Here is a 25,644-nt window from a genome sequence, read left to right on the forward strand (position 1 = left end):
ATGAGCTCACATGTTCACAGTGCTGGCAGCCTGTCTTTCAAAGCAGTGTGATGTCTACACAAACAACAGCCAAACAACCTGTCTTTGGTTTTTAAACATGAGACAGTCCACAGAATTTTTTTTAAAAACCTCTGCCAGAAATCTAGGAAATCTCTCATGCATATTGTGAATGCATGAAAATGTATCTTTTCTCTACAATAAAGCCAAAGCGACAAGTGAGGAGAGTAAGGTTATGTGCTAATCACTACACACAGAAACTTCCTGCTACAAAGGAGCATTAATGAGTACATCGATGAACAGAAGTAGGTCAATGATGAGTGGACTTGAAATGAAAGAAGTATGACAGAAACTGAGGTAATAAAGAGATGCTTGCCAGGTTTGGGGCACATCCACTACAGGGGTGCTACTGGAGGAGTTCCTTACCCTCGAGTAGACATTGGGAAATTTAGTAATATTATTCTTCTTTAGGGCTAGATGAAGAGAAGACAAAATGAAGGTTAAAAATGGAGAAGGAGGCTGACCGGTGCACGTCAGCCAAACAATTCACACTGGCTTTACTAAAAGAGCGCTGCAAGAGCCAAGCGGTGTGGCAGTAGGCTGGATGTAGAAAAGCTAGAGCTGGGTAAGGACACGAGAGAGGACAGAGCTAGAGGTTGTTAACTGTTTCAACTGGCAGAGGAGGGAGGAGGGAGTGGAGAGAAGGATAAAAGCTTTTTCTTTCTCCTTGTTACTAGACCCAGACTGCTTTGCAAAGTGGCTACCAGCAAGATGGAAGAGAGCCCATTTCTACCTTTCTGTGCAGCACAACTGTAAACTGAAACAAACACAATTCATCACCACCAAAAAAACAAAACACTGAAGCATGCATGCAGCCAGGGAAAAACACTGACAACCAGTGATTCAAACACCTCAAAACCTTCAGTGAAGCAACCTGGTTGCATGTTAGTAGCACACACAAACTCCTGAAATGCACCAGATGATCTATATGCACACACCATGCAGAATAGCAACGAGCCTGACAGACCACACCGAGTCACCGAGAAGTGACCCAGAGTGGCAAAGCGAGCGTGGCACATGGACTAACTGGGAGAGCAGGGGGTGCAGTAGGAGCAAGCAGCAGGGATGAAGCAATCAGCATGCACACAACTATGAACATGTGATAATGACATGTGATAGTGAACAAACATGAATTTTGAATGAAAACACTCTTTGAAAACACACACAAAAAAAAGCAAGGTATAATGCCACAGACACTTCTACATCATACCTGCTGTGAAGATGATGACCTTAGCTTGTATATTGCAAGATGTAGTGCGACATGTTAATGTCATAGTGACCCAATTAGAGGCTAAGAAGAGAAAAACTTTTTAAGTATGTTCATAGCTCAGTAATTGTTTTTGAGTCTTGGCCACTAGATGGCAGCAGCCAGCTTAACGGCGTTTCTTTACTTCTCAGCACTCTTAAAGTCCAGATTGGAAACTGCTCTCTCTGTGACATTATGGTTTGCTGTATTTGATAAAACAATGATGATCAATGTGGGTGTCACACTCCATGCATTTGTGGAAAGAAAACTGTTACCCCAGCACCTTATGATGGTCAGTAAGGGAGAAAATGTGAACATACGTGGGGTGAGGGAGAATTGTTTTGAAAAAGACAAAAAAAACAAACAAGAAACACAACACCCGCACTCGGGCATGTCTCCAGGGCTTGTCACAGTGCACATGCACAGGTCCGAGGTGTGAGAGGTGAGCGTAACTGTTAAAGGAGAATCGTGGGGGGGGGAAAAGGCATGCAGAGGAGGAAGGAGAGAAGGACACCAAGAAGAGAACTGTTTGTTTCCAGCAACCTTTGAGAAGATAGAGAGTTCTACAAGCTTAGTAATGGTACTCCTCATTGAGAGCGGACTCGCAGAAGAACCGAGAGCCACGCTTGGCTGTGCGGGCGGTAAAGGGCACGGTCTTCAGCACTGCATTGGAAACGACAGGGACAACAGCCAAGACAAAACAAGACAAATACAATGTAAGAAAAGCAGACTCCTACAGGGGTTTAGCACTGGTTAGCACTAAGCAAAATACCCAACAACACCATCTCGATGCAAAGGCGAAGTCTTTTTTTAAAGAAGGTCACAGCGAATTCTACGGCCGAATTCTCCCAAAAACAGATGATATCAAGGTTATACTGTTAAGGAGACATCAGTAACATTTTACTGTTATAGCTCTTTGATAATGAGCCAACTGTCACCACTTTATCTTTAAAGCCTGGGTTGTTACTGTTACAATCCATTAGATGTTTTGTATTTTTATAAAAGTAGCCTGTGTTCTGTAGAAACTATCTAACATTTCTCTCTAAAATGTAATTAAATATAAAAGATAAAACTAAATACTTAAAGTTCATCTTTTATTGCTGCTTCTCAGAACTTCTGTTTGCCAGGGGCAGCCAATCAGTAGAGAGATGGCTTAAAGGGAGGTTGGTGTTAAACTGAACTGAAGAGATTCAATGAGGCCTAGTTTAAGCTATACAAAGACTATAATAAAAGCTAGAGTGCCTAAAAAATACACTGAAGCTTACTTAGGTACTGAACTGAGTTAATACACTCAGTTGCTCGAGTTTACTCAAGTTTTATCTCCCCTCAGTAAACAAAGGGTGAATTTCATCCCTAAGTTTTTATTGCTGGAGATAGTCATATCCGGGATTGCCTATGTACAGATGGTGTTACAAAGCAAAGACAAAGCAGATAAGCCACGATGAGACACATTTGAGTTGAACAGATTGCCGTCAGTGCATGTTTGGACTAGTCAGGTATTACCTTTGGTTCTCAAGAACCTGACAGCTGAAACTTAAAAGAGCCAAAGTCATTGTGTTAGTTTTGAATCCTTCTGTTAATGACTGCTTTTATAGCAGAAAAGGACCTTCATGCAGGGCACCAAGTGTGTGTGTGTGTGTCTGTGTGAGTGTGGATGTGTGTAAATATGAGTTTAGCCACAGACTGTAGCCACGTGATCCGGGGGACGTTACCCGTAATGATGTCCTCGATCGCTCCGTCTTTGCCTTCGTAGACGTGGCGACTGTCTTTCACCTGTTTCCTTCTGAGCTCCTGGATCAACTCTTGCTGCTGCCTCTTGCTCTTATGGGATGGAGACTGAGGAAGACACAGGCACATAAAAGTGTTACGGCCAGTAAGTAAAATATCTTCGACAAAGGATTCTCCCACTTGTAATTTGTTTCAGCTCAAAAAATGCCTCGGTTCATTCAGGCGTGTGTGTGAGTTAATTGAACCGTTCAAGTCGTATAATCGCCGATTCTGAGTTGATGCGATGTGACTCAGCAGGGCGTAAGACTGCAGAACTAGATACAAGCGCGCCCAGCAGGCAGTCGGCACTCAACTAATCCTGTGATCAAGAGTCTGGAGGAAATTAGGATGAAGCGGAAGGGGAGGAAGTGGAGCTGTCTTACCTTCTGGTCATTGTTATCCTCTGTAGACTCCTGTCCTAGAAAGTAGGGGGTTGGGGATAAGTAGAAAAGGGTAGTTGGAGAGCTGGGAAAGGAGGGTGGGAGGTGGGGTGCTTACCTTCTGGTCTTCCTCCATCATGGCTTCTTGCTCCATAAGTTTTTCCAGCATAATCTGCTCCTGTCTTTTCCTTTGCTCATTGTCCTCCTCCGCTTGCTGAGAAGATTTCACATTCATGTTCAAATTCAATTCAATTAAATGAAGTGAAGACTACTATTTATCATGTGTGTTTTGTCTGTTTCTGTCCAATGTGCGAGACTAATATCCAACTCACCCTGTAGGCCTTAACAAATCGCACAAACACAGGGAAGAAGACTGATGGCGGTGTGGTTTTGGCATTCTCGCCGAAGAATTTCACCACCTCATCAAAAGCATCCTTAAAAAAAAGCAAAAACAAGAGCAAAAGGCACAGATATCTGTCAAATGAAGTAACACAGACTCATTGCCTGCACTGTATGTGGACCAATCACGTTTGCATGCAAATACATGCCCCAGTGTCTGACAGCGAGCCACGAATCACCCTTTTACCTGTGCGATCTTGGCATCATCCTGCAGCTTCTTTAGCTTGCTCTCATTGTGTGCAATGAACTCTTTGAGCATGGTGTTGTGGCCATGCATGCTGTATTCTCTTTTGGTCAGCTCCATGCCTCTCTGCAGCTCCTTAACATCCAGCAGGACGTTCTCCAGCGACACTGTGAACACAGAGACGTTTAGCTTACATGACACAAACCTGTACATGTAAAGTGTGTAGCATCTTCTAGATCTAAATCACATTGTTCTCCTGTGGGCTGTAGTGCAGTTTGAGCATCTAGATTGTTGTGGCATGAGTTGTCTAGCTTTCTACATTTCTGCCATTTTCTTTCTATTCCCTTACTCTCACAGTCAGATACATGCATGGAGTAGATTAACTTCTTCTTCCAACTGCTCCCTTTAGCGGTCGCCACAGTGGATCATCTGACTCCATCTCACCCTAATCCTCCCATCCTCCACTGTCACACTAACCCTCTGCATGTCCCTCCTTCACTACATCTATGAATCTGCTCTGCGTTCCCTCCTGCCTGGTAGCTCCATATTCAACATGGTTTGTACTTTATATCCAGTCTCCCTCCTCTACACATGTCCAAACCATCTCAGCCCTGTCCCGTACTCATTTTTAATCTCATCCATCCTGGTGGTCGCTCCCACTGAAAATCTTAACATCTTGCGCTCTGCTTTTGTCAGTGCCACCATCTCCAAACCGTACATCACAGCGGGTCTCACTACCATCTTGTAAACCGCTCCTTTTACTCATCCTGCCATCCTTCTGACACTCGTTTCCACCTGCTCCACCCTGCCTGCACCCTTCTTCACCTCTCGTGTGCACTGTCTGTTACTTTACATGGTGGACCCCAGATATTTAAACTCATGTACCTTCACTACCTTTACTCCTGTTACACTTGTCTCTATTCTAAATTGTCCATATGTGTGAATCACCCTATCATAGACAGCTGACCTATGCATGGTGCCTTTCACCCTAAAACAGACTACAACTCACATCTGCACAGGTTGGCAACTCACACTGCAATAATCTAGATTCTAGATGGATAAATTGCACCGCCGGCTAGAGAAAGAAATACACAATTAAATTCTGGAGTTTATTCCAAGAGAAACATGATAAGATTCTGTCTGTTTCTCACTGACAGACACAGTCAGATTATGCGCTGTTCACTTCCGCCCAACTTAACTTCACTGTACGACTCACCTGCTGCAGCTTTCTCCACATAGTGCATCTCATTGTAGAAAAGGGAAACTTGTGTGTATTTCTCTCTAACCACATTGGCTATGTAGTGTAATAATGTTTGTTTCCGGTCTGTAGACTTGGTATCAAGTAGCTGCAAAGAAAGAAAACACAGACATGTTGAAACATTTTCTAAAAGTCTTTAAAGTTTTGCTAAAAGGTAACAAAATGCAACTTACCAAGTCTAAACTCTGCAGCTTGAATCCATACACCGCTCCTCTTTTGCTGCTGTTCATGTAGTTTCCAAGAGCTAAGATAATCTGCAGGACAGGAGCAAACAAGAATGAAAAAGGAAACCACGCATGCATTTGACACGATGCGTCATAAGGGACGCAAATGGTTCCGTTACCTCTAAAATCTTCTTCAGTTTCTGTGATGACTTGATGGACACAGATGCTGCAATGACTGCATGCAGTTGCTGTGGGTGAGAATGAGACATCAAATCCAGCACAGCGCTGTTGCTTTCTAAGGTTGCAGCATAAAAACATTAAGAATGACAACGTAGCGTCGTTATTCACCGGTGTAAGCATCTGCACGCTTTCGGCGAAGTTGCCGATGAAGGCCATGATGGTCATCTTCTGCATGAGCCTCTCGATCTTACTGAACTGCATCATGAAGCGGTCCTCATCCGTCAAGCTTTCGAGAGGCTTGCGCTCCTTCTCGAACTGTCGCAGGACTTTAATCTCGTTCTCCGTGGGCTGGAAGCGCATTAGACACTCCACGAAGTCCACCGGCAGAGTCCGTAAATCAAACCTGGACGATGAGGAGACACAAGGGCACGTGTTATGAACCATTAGTCTATTTTATAAGAAAAACAGGCATACAGCTATGTGAGTTTAGGAAAACAGACTGCATGCAGGAACACCATTTGAAGGCTTACAGTTGAATGGCTTTGCAGATCTCCTCGGGTGTCTTGCCCACTTTCCTCAGCGTGATGGCCAGGTTCTTTGCCCTGTTGGAGTCCAGCAAAGTCACCTTGTTGGGTCCCTTCTGGATGACCTTCTGCTTGCTTGCAGTGAGGTCGATGGGCGGGCCCTGGGCTTTCGTCTTAAACATCTCCTCGAACTCATCAACATTCAGGTCCTAAAAAGCAACAGCAGTCAATTCGTGATTCATTTTCCTGGGATATAGGCAGGAAACGGATGCGTAACCTCTGAATCAGCGGAGAACTTTACCTCCAGTATCCTCTCATCATCAATCTCATTGAAAACAGTCCCGTTGATCTGGTTTGGTTTCAGGGCCACCCAGTTGAAGACGGGCATACGGAACTTGGTCTTTATGGGTTTCTTGATCTTAACAGCTTAAACAGAATACAGACAAGTTAGCACAGGGTGTCTATCTACAATCAACAGTTCACATAAGCATGCAGGTGAAAGGGTAGACAAGTACCTGGGACTGGTAACACACATGGATATGACTCTCTGGGTAGCTAGATGCCATATCTGTCTAATCTCTAAAAACAAAGTCCCACTTTGTGTTATTTACATGAACTAAATGCTTTCTGTAAGCCCTTCAAAATAAAACAGAAACTACGCTGCCTTGTATGTATTTTTTCCCCAAATAGAGCAAAGCTTCTTAGCCTTTGGCTGGACAGTAAAGGCCAAAGGGGATCGGTGTACCTGTAAAGTAAACGGTGTATGCGGTAAGCCTGATGACAAACTATTTATTGGACAGATTATAGCTATTTGTAGCCACCACTGCTGCTTCATTGAAGCTGAACATTGACATGGTGCCCTGATTCCCCACACGGACAAGGTGTCAGCAGGGACAAATAAGATAAGGCCGTCATGGGAAAGGTAAACAGCATTCCAGTATGCACGGCGCCTATCGCTTTAATCATCTGCATGCCACAGCAGGTCACTGTGCCTCAGCATGCACTCAACTCTTTCTGATGTTGCCAGATTTCATTCAAATAAACACTTAAACAAACACTGGAGTAATACTGCAGAAATGTGGAGATTGCAGTGTTTTTCAAGGGAAAACTAGTTGGGGATGTGTTGCTTTATATAGCATGTTGGCAAGCGCACGTTAATGAAAATGGTGAAAGAAGACAGAAAGTGTTTGAGAAACGTGAAAATACAGCATGAATACAGCAAAGAGGTTTGTGTTTTTAACTGGGGAAGTGAAATGTGGGACACTAGAGGGAGGGGTGGGGACAAAACAGCAAACACGACAAGCATAACCTACAGAAGAGTTTGATGGGTCCCTCTGGTCGGCAAAAAAAGGAAACAATTATAAGACAAATAAAAAGGAGGGTTAGTGAGAATTAATGCACATCTCAAATCACACAGTACAGTATAGAATCTGCTCTCCGAGGGGGAAATATTTACCCCCATCTACATACAGTAAGAGCTGATTAGTGACAGAACTTAGTCATCAAGTCACACAAGGGTCACTTATCAATACTAATCCACTGAGCAGAGCAATCCTAGTAAAATAAGTCTGAACGTGTATTGTGGTGTTCTACTCAACACAGATGGGAAACAAAATATATAATAAATATGTTCCTGTCTTTCTATTTATCTGATTGCTGTTTTTTAATATTCTGTTTGAGCCCACCAACTAAAATGAGGCCAATCAGTGGCTACTGTCTAACTCAGTACATCACAAACTGGCAGCAGCTCTACAGTAAAAAGCCTCCCAGCAGTATCTCTGGAGTTAGATGGTCCTTTCAGCTGCTTGTTTATCTCCCAAGAGGTCACCACAGCAGACGATTTGGCGTGTTTAGTCTTACGCCAGATGCCCTTCCTGACATAACTCTTGACCACAATGTAAGAGTGACACTGCTGAAAGTAATACTTATTAAGAAAAGGAGTTTTACAGGAGAATCGGTACAAAACCCCCCACATTTTTATGCAAAGGAGACACATCGGTAACAGGATTGTTAAGATCATACGGAGCTGAAGAATTCAGCCAGTCCTAGGAAACACTTGTAAGTGACTGGTAATAAAAAAATGTTAAAAAACTGGCACAAAGTAAGAGGCAAAAGTTCCTTTAGGGCTAAAATACATCTTTAAGCAACCAAAGTTTTCCCACTTGCTAAATTGTTCAAACTTGCTGTGGTTTTTCTTTGTATTTAAAGTAATCGCCATATGACTCCATATGCAGTGATTTCTGTGCACTTTATGAATCGCAGGGGGAGGTTTTGATTAAAAAGTAGCTCAGAGCAGCTCATTAAACAAAAAAGAAAAAATGAACCAGCTGATTTTTGGGGGGACAGTGAGCTAAATCTAAAGCTCAAAACTTTAATGTCACAACCTGAGTCAAGCCTGACACCAGAGTTTGACGAAACCTTGGTTTTATTTTTAAAAAATTCTTAATAATCTCAGCTAAAAGATTAACTACTTATGTCCCAGAAAGCACGAAGGCAAGAAGTGGTGTCGCCTCAAAAGCCAACCTCAGGCTCGCCTTTACCCAAACTCCCTCACCCATTAATTAGCAATTAAGCCGCAGTGACACCCTGAGACTCCTGCGCGGCCACTGCAAGGCGAGTAGAGGTTGCAGAGGATTGCAAACCGTGAACTATAAATTGAAGCTAGCTTGTTTGAGTCTGTATGAAAGTGAACACTGAACACAAGGTCTTTACTGTGAAGCAGCGGCAACATGTATCAGATAGCCTCAAGGTAAACTAGAAGCAGCTGAGTACATTAGCCGCTGTTATGTAATATTCCAGAAGTTTGTGTGTACAGCAGCAAACCTGTACTAAAGCAAATCAAAAGCAGTGCTAAAGCAGAGCCACATAAACATCACCTCTTGTATTATCCTATATGAACAAATTGTGCATAATCCCTATTCTACACATTTTCACAATGCATTAAAGAACATTGACTCAGTTGATTTGATGACCTTACCTGCTAACCCAGAGTTCATGATAACGGTGGGAGTCCCACAGCCGGGCAGTGGGGGGGCCACTGGAGGAGGCGGAGGAGGGAGAGGGGCTGACGTCTCTGTAGGCATTCCTGGGGGTGGCGGGGGAGGCGGAGGGGGTGGTGGCGGAGGCGGGGGAGCTGCTGCTGGAATTGTTGACGTTGGTCCGTTTGACACTGGGAGAGGGGTAAGAAAAACAGTTCAGGCTGACCCGCTGTTATCGGCTTAATATTCTGAGCTAATATTAAACTTACGTGTGCCGTTCATCGGAAGCGGCGGGGGCGGAGGAGGCGGTGGAGGTGGAACAGGTGTGCCCGCCGTAAGTGCAACATGGTTTGGACTGACGGCTACACCGTTTCCGCCGAACACGGCGCCCGGCGAGCTCTCCGTAGCGGAGGGCGGCGACGTTAGGATTGAGATGTCTCCGTCTCCTTTCTTGTGGATCTTGATGGTGCCCTGCTTCTCCAGCTCGTGGATCTTCTTCTCGAGTTTACTTTGTCGCTGGATGGCCTCGTCCTTCTCCTTCAGCATCTGTCGCAGCGAGTGCACCTGCGAGCTGGCATCTTTATAGACTTCCTGTGTGGTACAGGGAAACAGAAAAAAGGAACATATGAGAAGAACAGAAAAATACGTGTGGCGATATTTTACATTTTCTCTACCGTTAGCTTAACTAGCTATCACCAAGTTGAAGAACTGATGTCAAGGTAGAGAAAGCGGCTCTGACCCTGATGGATTCCAGCTCCTTGTTCCTTTGCATCAGCTGCTTCTCCAGCTCTACAATTTTGGCCATGGCCTCATTCTCCATGTCCTGCAGCTTCTCTGTCATCTATGGGAACAGTATCAGGAAGAAAAGATTGCAGAGTGATGTGAACTAACTGAAGAGACACCATTCGAATCAACATGTTAGCACAGAAATATACTGAGGCACTACGAGGGTTTCATATTTTCATGTATCTGGATTAAAAATGATCTGTCAGGGCCTAAAAGTTCTGCATTTTTCAAAAAACAAAACAAAACTTTGCACCATATCAAGTTGCTATTCCATCAACTTCCTATTGTTAATATTCAGACTGCTGCAAGAGAAATAAGATCAAAACGGCAACTTCGCCTCAAGTCAAAGAGTACAACCAACACTAGAGGGTTCTCACATGTGATATGTTCTCCTCCAGCTCCTCCACCCGCTCCAGGGCAGCATTTTTGGTCTCCGCATCCTCCAGCAGCGCTCCCACATCAAACACATTATCCAAGTAAGCCTGGATCTGGACCTGCAGCTTATCACTCTCTGTGTGCTTTAGTTTCTGCAGAGCAGATACAACAAGTTAGGGAAGAGGAGCTGTAGTTTGATTTCAGCTCACAGCATTGGGATAACATCGATCTTTCTGCAGAAAGTCAGGAGACAAAGAACTACAAAGCTGACCACTGTTTCTGAAGTAATGGAAAAGCCATTATTGACAGTGGTTGCTGTCTCAGGGGCACTGTAATGACAGCCTATCCTCTGGACTGTGAGTGTTCAGAAGAATGTCTGTCTAGCCATTTTCCTGCAGCACTATGTCTCAACTCACATCTAAGTAGTCGTCCAAACACAGCTTGGTGAAGTCGTACTGTAGATGAACCCTGAAGTTCATGTCCTCCACTGAGTGCACGACGATGTTGATGAACTGCATGCACGCCACCTGGGGAATGGCAGGTAGGAAAGGTTAGCGAGAGAGAGAGTTCACTGCATAATAATTTCCCCCAGGGATCAATAAAGTATTCTGATTCTGATATGCATTTTCTATATTACACTGTTTATAGGACTGTAAAACACCTTTATAGATCAGTGTGCAACAAGTTTGTGTTTTTATACACCAGTTTGCTACTTCCACGATTTGGTTTTTATGCTCATATATAATATATGTTGCCTTTTATTATGTCTCGGGTATATAAATCCTTATTATTTTGCTTGCTTAGCTGGCAGGGTAGCTTATCTGGCAGATTAAAAGGATCTGAAAAAACAAATGAACAAAAGCTGCCAGTTCAACACTACTATGGGAGCTTGCATAAACAGATCAAGGGGGATCTACTCACAGTTTCTAATGCACACACGCGCGCTTCCCAACGCTAAAATGGGCTTCATGAACATCCTACAACAAGCTCAGCTGCCCCAGTGTGAGAAAGCAGCTTTTGGCAAAGTCTGTTCACTTCAGAGCTGCTGTCAGGTGACGACTGCCTATCGGGAGGACTGCAAGGGAAACTTGTTCAAAGTGAAGCACTATTCAAGCACAGCCTCTGTTGGTTTTCACTCAGATTAATTAGAATGGATTCACAGAGGTGTGACGTATAAAATCAAGCATAAGGTGGCATGTCCATTGATGTTCTTAAGTCTTTTCTGTCAGATTAATTAACACTGCTGAGCCTTGAAAAAACAGAAGGTCTTTGCTTAGGGATCCTCAGGTTTGATCCACTGCAACACACATCTGTAGCTTATGCAGTGACCTTGCACAGAAACTGATAGTACTGCATATCACAAAACTGGAGGAACAGTTTGTTAATTTTTTACACTGAACTCCTGCTCTACCTCCTGGTAGAGGCAGGGCAGGTCATCTACCATTCGAAAGGTTGGTCGTTTAATTTCTGGCTGCCCCAGTCTGCATGTCAAAGTAATCTTGAGGAAGATACCAGACACTGAGCTGCTCTCGATGTGTTCTCTAAGTGCGAATGTGTGTGTGAATGCTAAAAAGAAAAGAATCGGACGTAGAAAACAGTTGTATAAAGAGCTCATTTAGGTACAAGTATGTTTACCATTTAAGTTCGATTGGGGTTTAGACAGGTATATGAGGACCTGTTTCTAACCTCTTCTGCCCACACATTACAGTTCACATCATTTTCTCTGAACTTTTGACACTGAAAAATCATTCGGCTTCACAGAAAGGGTTTTCGGGGATTGCAGCACAATTAACAGTCATCACAACTGTGCGTAGGCTGACCATGAAGTCAATGTTGTTGTCCTCATTCTTGAAGTACTCCATTAGCTTCTCGAATCGCTGCTCCTCCGTACACACCTGCAAAGAAAACCACACATTAATTTACTTCATTTGTTTTAGACCAGCTGGAGAAACAAAGCCAGGGATTTAGCCAGGAATTGCACCTCATAGACTTATTAATCATGTGTCAATATGTGGTAAAAACTACTGATGTAAGCTGCAAAATACTTTACAGCTTCCTATGATCTCAGAGAGAGCTGTTTTCAAAGCGATAATTAATAAGATACGTTTTTATGAAGTGCTGCAGGATCATTCTTTTATTTTATTTCAGCTACAGTTTGCACCGTGCACCTGTTTTCAATGTTACTCGCAGTATGTTAAAGCGTGTTTAGAGTGGAATTTGGGAGATAAAAAAGAGGGAGTAGAGAGATGCTGTGCAGTTCAGGGAGTTCATGTGGATGTCAATGAGGCAGACAGAGGATGATAAAGAATTTAGAAGGAAGGGAAGAAGGAAAAAAAGAGGGATGCAATGCTGTGAGCTTTAGCCTGCAGCCCCCATCATTCAGCAACATATCTAAGTTACTCAGAAAAATAGATCTCGCATTATGGTCGACAGTGTCACTTTTCATCTAAAAGGAAAAAAAAGAAAAGAACAACTAAACCCTGCCTCCACCAGAATAGAAAAACATGCTGCCGTGCTTCCTGCACTCACATTATCCAAATGCTTTCTCAAACTTCGTCTCATTAGACGGGCAACATTCTCTCTATGCCTTAATCTCCCATTAATGCCAGTGCCGCTGAGAGCAACGCTCAATATTTCATTCCGGGAGTGTAAATATTACATTAACTGCAGTCAGCCCATGTTTGCGGGCCGTATGCTACAAAATGGGGCTGCTGTTAGCGCTCTCTCCATCACAAACCTCCCACTTCTTTCTCCAGAAGCCAGAATGCCTCATCCAGACAGGCAGAGGTCAGGCAGGGCTATCTGTTACAACTAACTCACTGCTTTTCTGAGCTTTGAAGCTACTGCCAAATCCAGTTAACACGCATATAACTGTTATCACTTGCGGCTGTGTGTGTCGTCCTATGCGACGCAGCTAAACTGGTGTCTGTAATCTGTTGACTAACAGAATTAATTCCTAGACGCTATCCCTTTGAAGCAACGAGGAATACGCCGGCCTCACAACTGCCAGACGAGCATTCCTCCAGGGCTGAGTCACTGTTTGAAGCAAAATGTAATGACATATTCGTCTCCTCCGAACCATCTTTGCAGCTCGTACCTCCTTAAAGTTGTCGAACGCAGAGAGAATAATTTCGTGGCCTCCTCTCACGAGGCAAACCGCCGCCAGGAGCTCCAAGACCAGAGCTTTGGTTCTGAAAAACAGGGAGAAAATGATGTCAGGAATAATTAATGAATGAACAGAAAAGCAGGAGATAATCGCAGAGGAAACAAAGCGGAAAACTGTGTAATTTAGGATCATCTCGCTACTGAAACGTCTGCATAGGACAGATCATAAACAGCAACCACTGTCACAGCGAAACAAATTTTCATTGTGTATTCATTGGTTTAACCTCTTGAGAGTCAAAAGCCCAGAGTTAAAGGGGGGTTAAAGGCCAGGTATAAAAAATGAATACTTCTTGGCCTGATTCATGTGAGTTTATTAAAGTGCATAGACACTGAAAGTGCCGGCTCATCCCGTCTCCAGTTCATTCACGCGGGATTTCTATGTCTGGATGAGATGAAATGTGACAGGTGATGCGAAGTGGTTCCACATCCACTTTTGAGAAAATCCTTAAACCCTGGGGCATGAAGTGAAAACACGACCACACACACACACACAGAGTGCTCCTCGTAGCCGTCTCAGTGAGCAGCTGCCAGTGTGGTGGACTGTGCCAGCGGTGCCTTGACCCGTCTGTCAAGATGAATGTGCCCCTGAGCAACAAGGGCTCCCACTCTCAGACTGTGCAGGTGCACAAAATCTAGCGTTTGTGCTTTTATGGATGTGGGTCCAAGTTGGTAAAACATAAAACCCATCTTATTGAATCTTTTATCCAGCAGCTCTTTTTTTATTTGAAAAAAGAAACTTGAGATTTTGTTCTTTATTTACCTACCTTTTCATTTTTGGTTCCTTTTTTGTTTTTGTTTTTCAACCTTTGGTCGAACTTACCTCGGGTTTTTGTTGTTGAGGCTTAGTGCAATTTCATTCACAGCATGAGGGTGTGACATGACCATGTTGAAGCCATACTGGAAGATGAAAGACAGAGACAAAGCAGTTCATTAACAGAGAAGATGAGACACAGAATAAGCAAGATGGGACTTGTAATAATAAAAACAACTTAGAAAACTGAATTTAGCTTAACAAAATGTGGCTCAGCTCAGAGAGACGTGCAGTCTGTGTGGACTGGATGGTCCCTGTAGAGGCCTTGGGGGCTGACCTGGTAGTTCATGATAGCACGCAGGCACATGATGCAGACGTGGACATCATCTTTTTTGCAGACCAGTCTGGAGTTTTTCAGCGTTCTCCGGCTGGGCAATGTGTTGAAACTAATAAATAAAGATCAGAAGTCAGTATTAAAGGGAATAAAACTACAGAATAAAATGTTAAGCCTATGTGACTGAACAAAAGAGTTCACAAGAACTGAATAAACAAGATAACAGATGCCATTTGTAAACAAGCCCTCATTGCACACCATCTTCTGCACATAATGAGGCTGTTAAACTGCCAGGGCACCTTATATTAACACACACAAAGGCCATAAAATCTACAACCGAGCACAGAGCCACCGGATGCCTTCTTTCAATTGTTTCAACAGACCTTCATGGAGATATCACTTACAGCTAACACCACAGCAGCCAGTCATTTGCATGCAGCACAGTGATTGTGCAGCTTTATCTGGACAAAAACAAGGCCTCTGCTCCTGGTGCAGCTCCCACACTAAAACAGAAATGCTGGAGCAGCAGTCTAACTGAATAATATGCAAAAAGAGTCGGAGAAAAGGAGTTCATTTTCAGACTTTTATCACGAGGTACAATTACCAAACCCAAGTTCTGGGGAAAAATGTGTCTTCGGGCTACTGACAGACATGCCAATTCGTGTCATCACCCATGCCTGTAGGCGTGACTTCTCTGTGTGTCAAAACACAGTGTGTGAGTGTGCATGTGTGTTTGTCTGAAAAGGAACGGAGCTTTCAAGGGAGAGGCAGCGGTTTGAGGATGAAGACGGCTCTAAATTAGCAGTAAAATGAGCTAGATTTTTTTCCTGCTTACACAAGTATCCACATTTGCTATGTGAGCATTACTGCATATTGCATTAAGTAAAGTGCAGCATTAAAATAAATAAATAAACAAATGAAGTAGATAAACAAGCCTTTTCCTGACAGAACAGGAGCACCTGCTTCAAACTGCAGAAATAACCTTCCATCCAGGAGTTTTTCCACTCCTGATTAGGCAACATCCAGGAAATGACTAATCAGCGCTTTCTAATCTCAAACCAGTGAATAGATACATTATTATGTAACACCAACAACATGAAGGAGAAGTTTGAGAGAAAAAGCACAAAGAAGAAGGGAGACAAGGAAAGAAAAATAGAAAAATAGGAAGGTAGGACGATAATGAAAAGAAGGTAGAAGAGATACAGAAGAAACAGAAGAAGACGGAGGAGGAGAAGAACAAGGAGGAAGAAGAAGAACACGAGTATGGCGATCAAGGAGGAGAACGTGAAGGAACAAGAAAGAAGATGAAGAAGGAGGGGAAAGGGAGAAGAAAGACGAGACAAAGAATGAGAAGAAGCAAAAAATAGAGGAGAAGAAGAACAAAGAAGTAAATGAAGCAGAGGTAGAAGAACAAGAAAAAGCAGAAGAATGGGAAGAAGGAAAAGGAGACACAGAGTGAAGCAAATGTAACACCAAAAAATCCTAAATGTAATTTAAATAACAGAACATCAATCACTACAACTCTATTTACAAGCTATCAATAACAGCTCTAACACGGCTACATGTGACTAGCTAACGCTTCACACATACCGTCTTAATTGAGAACACTTTGGACAGCTCAGTGCACTCGGTGTCCTTCAAGTTGGCAGTTTCAAGAAGACATATGGATAAGACTTAATGTGGGATCTAACAGTTTCTCGGTATTTATCATTCTACTTCAAAGCCAGTCTAAAAAGCATAAGGGAAAATAATCTGTATAATGGACAAAATCGATATTATTAGGAATTATAAAACCACTTAGGCCAAAGCAAAAGATTCATAATTCATTTGCCATTTAAAAAAATATAGAAAACAGAAAAAAGCAACCAAAATACAGAAGCTTGTTAGAAGCTACTTATTCTACTCATACTGGTTGTAGCCTAGTGCTGAGCTTTTAATGGTTGTTGTAGAAACTAGGCTAACGTCTGCACAGAATGGCATTTAGGGAGCCACACAAGCAGCACACAGACACACAGGCAGGAACAATGAGTGCAGTAAAATCCATTTGCTCCAAGGAAAGGAGAATTCAGTCACAAGTGCAGGGGGGGTGGGCAAGCAGTACAAATAATTCACATCCCCAACACAGACAGCGGGACAAATAAACTGGGCAGCTCTACCAGGGAGGTATAAAGTACAATGAGGCCGGGGATCGTGCGTGGACATCCATGTGTGTCTCTGCTCGTAGCATTATAAGTGTGTTTGTTTCTCTAGAAGGGACGGGGATGCTGGGGTTACAGCCGAAGAAAGCTCACTCTGAGCCAGCAGAGCGAAACTGAGACCTGCCTGCTGTCGAAGACTGGCAGACAAAAGAGCAGATGACTATAGGAGGGTGGGGGGGCATTAGGACAAAACAGAAAAGACAGTCAGCCAACAGTGATGTCACATCTGGGGCCAGCAGATGTGTAGGTGAGGTGACATGGCATGGGAGGGTGAAGTTATTTATGGGACAATATTGATATTTGACAGTCATTTAAATATCAGTAAAGCATGGATGAAATATGTGCAAGTAACAATAAAACGAGACCTCATCATGTGGTCTGTCTACAACTTCCACATTTAGCAAATTAGCATCTAAATTCCTGGTGAAAAATGTGCAAAAGCCAAAACACCAAGTCAGTTTGTCTGGTCTGCATTTCTTCCATTGCATCTATTTACATATTTATCAAGAAAACACCGCTACTTTGTGACACCACACAACAGGAAAAACAACAAAAAGTGGCTGACTTGATTATCATTTAAGGATCTCATATTAAAAAGACATGTGCTTCCATGAATCAATAGTGCTCTTTGTGTGCAGTGTGTTCAAGTTAACCTCTTCAAACTAAAGGATTAGAGGCCACAGAAGTCAGCAGGAGTGCTGTACCAAAACATTAATGGAATGATGGGAAAGATTAGAGAAATAATGCACAAATGAACAGGATTTATGCACCTATGCTGGCATGGGTTTATAAATAAACTGCTCTGAAATCCTCTACACACTGGATTTTGAGTGAAAAGGTCTGTTTGGTGTTTATAAAAACCTAAACAATAAAACCTGACGAAAACCTAGTTCCATAAGAAGATCTGTCACAGAAATTACTGTTACTCATGTAATCACAGATTATCACAGTCAAAAAATCCAGGCAAATGGTACTTCCCCCCTGCACATATCTTAAGCCATTTAAAGACTTAGACCTCATGACTACACAAAGGACGTGGCTGAGGCATCATATGAAATGTGTGAGTTCTCAAAATAATCACGATTCCCTTGGCTAGTCATTTCGTCAGCCAGAGAGGGCAGTTCGTGTGTGTGCTGTACCGTAACGTGGAATGTCGCCCGACTCGGGTGATACCGTTCCCAGTGATGGGAGATGGTAGGGTGCTTCCTCCATGGAGGTCTTCTATAGAGCGGCTCCAGGGCTTAGACTTATCCATCGCAGCCTCTGGGTTGTTCTCCAGGCACTCGCCATCGAAACTGTTGTAACAAGGAACATCTGCATTTACTCGGATTGCTTTACATCTGATGCTGTTTACAGGCTGTGAACAACAGGTCGTCTAATTTATAAGACTGCAATGCCAATGCAATGCAATCAATCTGAATCAGTCTGTGCCGATAAGTGCAAGTTCTCTGCAAAGCATCTGTTAGCAATAATGACTCAACTTAACTGGCTGCCAACTAGTTGTATTCTGGTTGTTCCTGTGTCATTTTGTAGTTAAACACCATCCTGTAGCAGCTAAGTCATTTGGGGAGGAATTTTTGCTTCGAAATTACAAGGTTATGGCTGGACTCTGAATGTAAATTTTAATGTGAATTTTTCTGCATGTAGACAGCAACTGATTTGTGAGTTTCAGTGTTGCCAACTCCTCAGTAAGGAAAATCGCTATTGGTTGTCCTAAAAGTCGCTATAAGTCGCTGAATGATGTCATCGCCTAATTTGCATAATTGGTCATGCTAATGTAATTGTAACCTACGCTGTTGGAGAGAGAAATAACATCGTGGAAGAGACATAAAGTCAGTAAAAAAAAACGTCTTAAATGCATTTAGAATTTATTTAGAACTACAAATTAAATTTATTTTAGCAATTATTGTTTTTTTAATGTCACAATTCCAACCCTGCTCCTTCATCCGGGCTTGGACCGGCAAAAGTGACCCGAAACAGGCACTCTGGTGGAGTTACTTTGTGTGTGTTCATAAGTAGTTTTAAACGTTGTGGTCCACAAAACAACATAACGGTAAAAGAAGAACTGACTGCGTTACAGTCAGTGCGGGAGCCCTGCCCTGATAGCAGCTGGGGGAGGACTATCCTCTGCCTGTGAGCGCTTTGGCACGGGCGAGGTGCCCACCGCAGCACCCGCTGCTTATTGAGAGGAGCAATGTGCGCTTTCACGTCAAAAAGTCCGTTTTAGGAAAAAAAAAATTTCCTTGGTGTGACTGTAGCATGAAGTAGTTATTTCCTACTACTACAACCAAATCAATACATCGTGTCTGATACACACTTTTTTTTTTTTTTAATTTGTTTAACCATGTAAGTGCCACAGAAGTGGCACATTGGAACTATGCTCTGCAAAGTGTATGAATTAGCATATTGCTATCATGTTATGAGCAATGTACATGTAGTCATAAGCATTCCTAAAACAAAAATATATTTTTTTCTAGATGTGGGTGTAAATTCACTGAGGACTACAGCAAGGAAAACATGCAGTAAATTTTGAAGCAGTGGCATTAATAGGAAGTGAAAAATGCTGATAATTAGCCAGACTCTTGCTAAGCTAATCGAATGATGCTAGGCTAGCCAGCAGATTTTTAAAAAAGCCACACTGACCAACCGATAACAGATGAGGAATCCATTAGTAAACCACAAACCCTGCTTCTGCCTATAACATATCCAAACATAACATATGCAATCTTATTATCTTATATATTAGGGCTAATTATAATTATATATGAGGCTAATTCTTTTAAAAGTAAAAAAGTGTTCAACTCCATGTTTAAAAAAAGGTAACAAATGTTTTAAAGGGTTTTCGTGTTAGACATGATCCTGTATATTAGAAAAAAGCTCATGTTTTGTTGTAGTTGGCACAAACTATGGAAAGCTGCTTGTTAAATCATACCTTTTATGATCTATTTCAGTTTTTAGACTGGTCCTTTGACTTTAATTTGCTGCTGCAGTGGTACTGTGTAAACACAATTTTACGGCTAACCATTCATAATTTCGACAGACTATAATAACATATGGTGAAGTGGAGTGGTGAATTAAAAATTTAACTGTGTGGCACTCTGGGCCTGAACAGCGACTCTGTGAGTGACTAATAACCACACTGTCAATCCATGAATAGAAGCATATGGTTAGCATAACACACAGTGCCTATGTGTCAGCACTGGGCGTCGAGTGACTCAGTGTTTCTGACAACCGGGCAGCAGCGACGGTGGTGCTGGCCCTGTGTGGAGATGCATCAGCGGTTGTGCAGAATAGCATCGTTGTGTTGATTATGAGTTCTGCATATAGACCATTGTGGTGCAAGGAGAAAGAGCTGCTGGAGACTTACGTGACAGCATACTGTGCGAAAGAAAGATAGTCCACCAGCACATCCAGGCCTTTGTTCTCTTCATTTAGGAATTCTCGTACCCACCTGACGAGAAGTGTAAACTATTAAACCAAAAACACTTCAAATGTGTTAAATTAATTGACAATTACAAATTAGACAAGTTAAAGCAGGACAGTTGTGAGCCTAAACTGTAAAATAGAAAGATGGAAAGGGAGAGTAATACATTGCTTTTAAGAGTACACGGTATTTTAAAAATGTTTATTATCCAGTGCTCTCCATAATGTTTAGCACAAAAACACATTTTTTGTAGTTTTGCCTCTGCACACAGTGGGTTGTAAATCAAAGAATCAGTACGTGATTGAAGTGCAGACTTTGGGCTTTAATTCAAGGGGTCTTACAAATATTACACCCATTTTCATTCACCCAATTTTCAAAGGTTTAAAATTAATGGGAAAGACTAACATAAATGTGAAGACTCTTTTTAACCATTTAAAGCCTGAACCATTAAATAATTGCCAGAAAATTCAAATATTTTATTGAACCTTATGACAATATTAATTTGCATATCGTTAGCTTCATAGCATAAGTGCCTAAGTCATTGACTTAGTCAAATGACTTAGGCAATTATGCTATGAAGCTAACGATATATGAGTTTTATTTGTATAATTTTACTACATCTGGCATTTTTTTTCCATTTATTGCTTAAAAAATACAATTTTTGTGCAATTCTTTCAGGTTTCAGTATGAGAAAAAAAATATCACACTGATTATGTAATCGTTTAAAAAATGCAAAAAAAAAAACCCCAACCCGGGTACCAAATAAATACTTCAGACAGACACCCAGTGTCTGTCTGAAGTCTAGAATTCACCACCAAATTCTGCATTTCCTCCCTTGAGATCCTTAATTGAAGCCACCTTCAGTTGATGCTTGTCTGTGGGTCTCTCTGCATTCAGTACTTAGTAATGGAAAAGCATGCTCTGTTCGGTTGAGATCAGCCAACTGACCATTGAAAAATAATTTGTCTGGTACAAAAAAGTCTGAGCTGTTTTGCAGCATTTGGCTGAATCTGAGCAGAGTTTAGTTCTGTGCACTTCAGAGTTCATCCTGCTTCTTCTATCAGCAGTCATATCATCACGAAGCACTAGTGGCCTGGTTCCACTGGCAGCCATACACGCCCATAATTGCATAACACTGCCTCCACCATATTAGATGTGATATCTGTTCTCTCTTCCTCCACACTTTTCTCTTGCTGTCATTCTGATACAAACTTGTTGGTTAACCTTGTTTTATCTGTCCGAATAATTATTTTTCTGAACTCTGAAGGCTCTTTTAGATGTTTCCTTGCAAAGTCTAATCTGACCTTCCTCCTCTGGAGTATAATCAGTGGTTTACAACACAAACTATATACTATATTTCCATTCATGAATGCGTCTCTTGATTGCAGGCCTTGACAATGATACGCCTACGTCCTCGAGAGTGTCCTTGACTTGGTTAGATGTTGTAAAGGTTCTTTTTTTAACCATGGAAATAATTCTGTCATCATGCATTTTAGCTGTGGTCTTTCAGGTGTTTTGGTGTTGCTCCCTGATAGATTTATTTGGGTTTTTCTGCCTAATTTTGGCTTTACTCATTTGCAACAACATCTCTTTGTGCCTCATATTAGAAATCAAATCTTTGTCCCGAACATTACGTATAACACATTATGTGCAATTAGTTTTTTCTAAACATTCTTCCCGGGCTGTAACCTGGCCTCGGTAGATGTTTTCAGATTATTCACCCTGTCTCTCCTCCTTTGCAGAGAAGAATTGCATTGACCATTTCAAAGCTTCCTGGCTCAGAGAAACAAACGTGTTCACAAACACGCAAATAGAAACTCATTATTAATCTTTTATGTATTTATTTCTCTATCGCTCACACACACTGATAAAGACAAAGCTGAAGAATGATCAAAAGCCCTTTATCGCTTTCCTTACAGCCACTACAGTGGGCCACCCATCCAGCGCTTTGCCTGCTTTCTAGTTTTCATTCTGCACAGAAAAGCTGAGCTTTTCACAGGAAAGCTCCCACCACCTTTGGTATGTGCTGCTCTCCTTTCGTATTTATAAGCACTGTTAGCTGAATCACAGAGGATCTTTATTTAATCGCGTCTTGTGGAGGTGCCGTTTCGTTTTATTGGTCCCACAACTGCTTCGATGGGGCTGATTGCTCAGCGATTAAGTAAATTTGTAGGGCATACACATAATGACACAGGCAGGCTTCAGAGTGGTAGTGCGCTGATGAAAGCTAAACTGCTTTAAAAATCCACTAGCTGCTTCTTTATTAGCTCCCCTGTGGTGTAACTACATGGGACTGAAAAAGACTAACAAGATTGTCCAGTGAACTAGTGCCTAGTGGGGTCGGTGGTGGTTTAAGTAGGCTCGGGGGTGTGGTCTCATAGTAATTATTACCAAAGGACCCTAACTAACAATCCTCCATTCACTGCATGTTGGTGACCAAGTCAGAAGCAGGCTCACATCAGCAGTGCTTATAAAGGGACAATCTGTCTATTATACACAGCCTGCATAATTAATATCTGTTAACCTCTGACACTGTGTTCCAACATCATCAGTCGCTTCTACCCTCCCAATCTCCCTTTCCCTGTCCTTTTGCTATTATGGTACCGCCTCATTGTTTAATCTAGATTAGTGAGACTATTTGTGTAATCTAGTTACCAACAATAAGGTTTCTAAAATAACTTTATCCTTGTAAACATAGCTTCAGCTCTGAAGGCGGACATCGTCTCTGGCTGTGGTTGGAACGTATTTTTGGTTTGAAGAGCAGAATTTGACTATTGTGTAAACAGCGTGTAGGAGTGTGAGAGACAGCGTTGTCAGACACATGAGATAACTTACGTGAGTGTCGCTGACATGGACACACTGAACTAAAACAATATGTGTGTGGGAGGCAGGAAAAGAGAAAACCAGAGAGACTGAGAGATGTAGTTTAGGATATAGAGTATTGTTGCTGTTACAACAGCCTGTGGGCAGCGGATGTTCTCAGGGTTGCTTCATCCAATCCTCGACAGGGTGTCCATGTCTTCTGTGACCATCCAACCCACCATTCTGCTTTGAGTTGCTAACTTTCATTACTCGTACAGTAAATCCAGGTGCCTCATTCACAAGCAGCACAGGTTTTCCACAAGGTTATACTAAAAATATTCACATCTCTTAAGCACGGCCGTGAATCATTCTCCATTGAAGCCCACAATACTAGTTTTGGTCTCTATCGCATATTTTACTATGTAATAACATGTAAATGGTGGTGTATTTATAGTGTAACCCATTTAAATTTTATTAAGGCTTAAAGTAGTGCATTATTAGAGACTTAGATACCACTTTTGGGTGACGCGCAGGTGCTGCAAGCTGACTGCAAGGCCTCACCTCAACAAACTGGAGTCAAGGAAATGTACTCTTTTTTTTCTTTATTATCTTAAAGATTTGTTGTCATTTTTGACTATTGCAGAAATGCAGAAGACAGTAAAGTTCGGAGAAGGGAGGGGACATATAGCAAATGACCGAGGCGCATATTCAAACCGCGGGTCGCTGCACTGCAGCCACGCGGCACGTGGTCGCCTACTCTTTTAAAATGGACCTTTCAAACATGTTTGTTGTGCTGATGCTTTTTACTATGTAATTATCTGACAGATAGCATGGCTTGCTGTGCAGGTAATGGTACTAACAAACCATCCAAAAAGTCTGCTCTCCTGTGTTTGTGAGTGAAATTCTTGTATTTTCTCTGCAGTCTAATTCAATCAGACACAAAAAACAATCCACAGGTGAACGTTTTTAATAGGAAAGCAAAGCGACTGGGAATCTGTGTCTTTAAAAGAAAAACTTTGAGCTCCATTCAAATTCAGGTCTGTGTGTTCTATTGTGCAGAAGAGTGGGTCCGCTCTAGCTCTGCATATTTTTTACACATTTTGTCCTCTTCCAAACTTTAAGCCATCAGCAATAACCAACTATCATTTACACTCGCTTTATGCTAATATTTTCAAAGAGGAAGCAGTGCTCTTGAACCGCTCCCTTTAAAGTATGAACATTTCAAAGGATAGCTGCTTTCGGCTGCTTCCTTGCCACAAGGGGTCGCCACACCAGGTAGCGCTGCATGTTTGAGTTGACAGATTTACACCAGATGCCTTTCCTGGTGCAACCCCAAAGGGGATTTGTATGATTATACCTAATTACAAGAGTCTCTAACCCTTGTTTTGGTTGCTATTTGTTTCTCTAGTACTGCAGTAATAACCTCTTAATTCTTTTAACCAAGCAAAGAATATTTTCTGCTTAGCTGACAAGCAAAAGAAAATTAAACTGTAAATTTTTTTATGTCTCTTTCTAAATGTTTGCACCATCTTCATTTATTTAAGTAGTAATAGAAGTCTCCTGAATCCAACATGTCCCAGAATCCAGTGGGACTCATTAATGTCGAGCAGGCCATCGTTATCCTCATACAGGGTCTCTAGTTAGTGACTCGAGCCCTGTGATCTTCAGCAAGACAAAACACTGAGACCTTGTATGACTCTCACCGAGATATTGATCTTTCCTCAAGGCTAAACATACAGCACTGAACCAATAACAGCTGCAGCCAGTCGAGGCTTGTTACCCTGGAATACCAGAAAATGCAGATGAATGCATCATTGTTTTATCTGTTACAACATCAGTATCTCTTTAGCAACCGTATCAATACGTCTCCAGAATCGCAGACTAGCGAGCAACTATTGCAAGAGAAATGTGTTTCCCCTCCAGACGCCGTTCATGTGTCAGCTGCCCGAAACAATCAATTGATTCATCTTTTCTTCGTCGCCACATGGCTTTCGATGTAATATTAGGTCAGAGCACAGATAGGAATGGGGGATGGTGGTGGTTAGTGTCAGTGTCTGCGTCTCCGGGTGTCTGGAATGCCAGACTTTTCCCCTTAAATCTAATATAGGCAGGTCGCGGACATGCAACGCTACACAAGCCTCGCGCACTTTCTGCAGTGACTCACCCTATATGATTGGTCCGTAACGAAATTTCCAGTTCTCTCAGGACCTGGGTGGACTCCTGTACTCGTCGTCTGAATTTCTGAAGGAGGAAAGAAAGTGGGGGAGGTAAAGTTTCATCATACTCCTGTAAATCAACATGTGGTAGCACAGAGATATTTTGGCTGGAGAAAGCTTTGTTTCTGACAGAAAGGTCAGACAAACAGACAGAAGGAACCACATTGGCATTTAGATATAAAAGCAGGCAGCCTGCACACTGATTACAAAATAAAAGAATGAAAGAGGAGATGGAGCTGTTCCCATAGGTTTCTAAATGATGCTTTTATTTGCCAGTAACCAATAAAGAGGCTAAACAAGAAGGCCAGCTGAGTCATTGGAAACTGTGAAAGTGCATGAGTTGGATTTTTTTTTTTTTTTTTTTATCCACTTATGTTGTTTCTGTTTGCTCATGTTGGTTCTGTAAATAGCAATAATCCCTCCTGGAAGCAGCATGATAAAATCAAGTCACCTAAT

General features: G+C 42.2%; 1 protein-coding gene across 7 annotated transcripts in view; it reads right to left on the reverse strand.

Annotated features, from left to right (window-relative positions):
- The window catches only part of fmnl2a (formin-like 2a), a 49,969-nt gene that overhangs the window by 1,966 nt on the left and 22,359 nt on the right, over positions 1–25,644 (reverse strand). Inside the window, exons 4-28 of one of the 7 annotated variants that reach the window (XM_085434141.1) lie at positions 25,137–25,213; positions 20,114–20,197; positions 17,886–18,041; positions 14,552–14,660; positions 14,284–14,360; positions 13,396–13,489; positions 12,119–12,193; positions 10,715–10,825; positions 10,301–10,450; positions 9,877–9,978; positions 9,407–9,728; positions 9,137–9,328; positions 7,473–7,493; positions 6,461–6,585; positions 6,166–6,368; positions 5,804–6,038; positions 5,635–5,703; positions 5,465–5,545; positions 5,250–5,379; positions 4,037–4,200; positions 3,783–3,884; positions 3,569–3,664; positions 3,016–3,139; positions 1,847–1,966; positions 409–470 (exon numbers count right to left, since the gene is read on the reverse strand). In XM_085434141.1, the coding sequence (XP_085290267.1) occupies positions 1,875–1,966; positions 3,016–3,139; positions 3,569–3,664; positions 3,783–3,884; positions 4,037–4,200; positions 5,250–5,379; positions 5,465–5,545; positions 5,635–5,703; positions 5,804–6,038; positions 6,166–6,368; positions 6,461–6,585; positions 7,473–7,493; positions 9,137–9,328; positions 9,407–9,728; positions 9,877–9,978; positions 10,301–10,450; positions 10,715–10,825; positions 12,119–12,193; positions 13,396–13,489; positions 14,284–14,360; positions 14,552–14,660; positions 17,886–18,041; positions 20,114–20,197; positions 25,137–25,213 (2,991 nt within the window). In that variant the 3' untranslated portion in view covers positions 409–470; positions 1,847–1,874. Of the gene's footprint in view, positions 1–373; positions 471–1,846; positions 1,967–3,015; positions 3,140–3,568; positions 3,665–3,782; positions 3,885–4,036; positions 4,201–5,249; positions 5,380–5,464; positions 5,546–5,634; positions 5,704–5,803; positions 6,039–6,165; positions 6,369–6,460; positions 6,586–7,472; positions 7,494–9,136; positions 9,329–9,406; positions 9,729–9,876; positions 9,979–10,300; positions 10,451–10,714; positions 10,826–12,118; positions 12,194–13,395; positions 13,490–14,283; positions 14,361–14,551; positions 14,661–17,885; positions 18,042–20,113; positions 20,198–25,136; positions 25,214–25,644 lie in introns of those variants that run through there. The other 6 variants (XM_085434139.1, XM_085434140.1, XM_085434138.1 and 3 more) reach the window with 6 other exon arrangements.

Source organism: Copadichromis virginalis, linkage group LG16 (assembly GCF_057382275.1).
Source record: "Copadichromis virginalis isolate Kocher_CV1m ecotype Utaka linkage group LG16, C_Virginalis_male_GT1.1, whole genome shotgun sequence".
NCBI lineage: Eukaryota > Metazoa > Chordata > Actinopteri > Cichliformes > Cichlidae > Copadichromis > Copadichromis virginalis.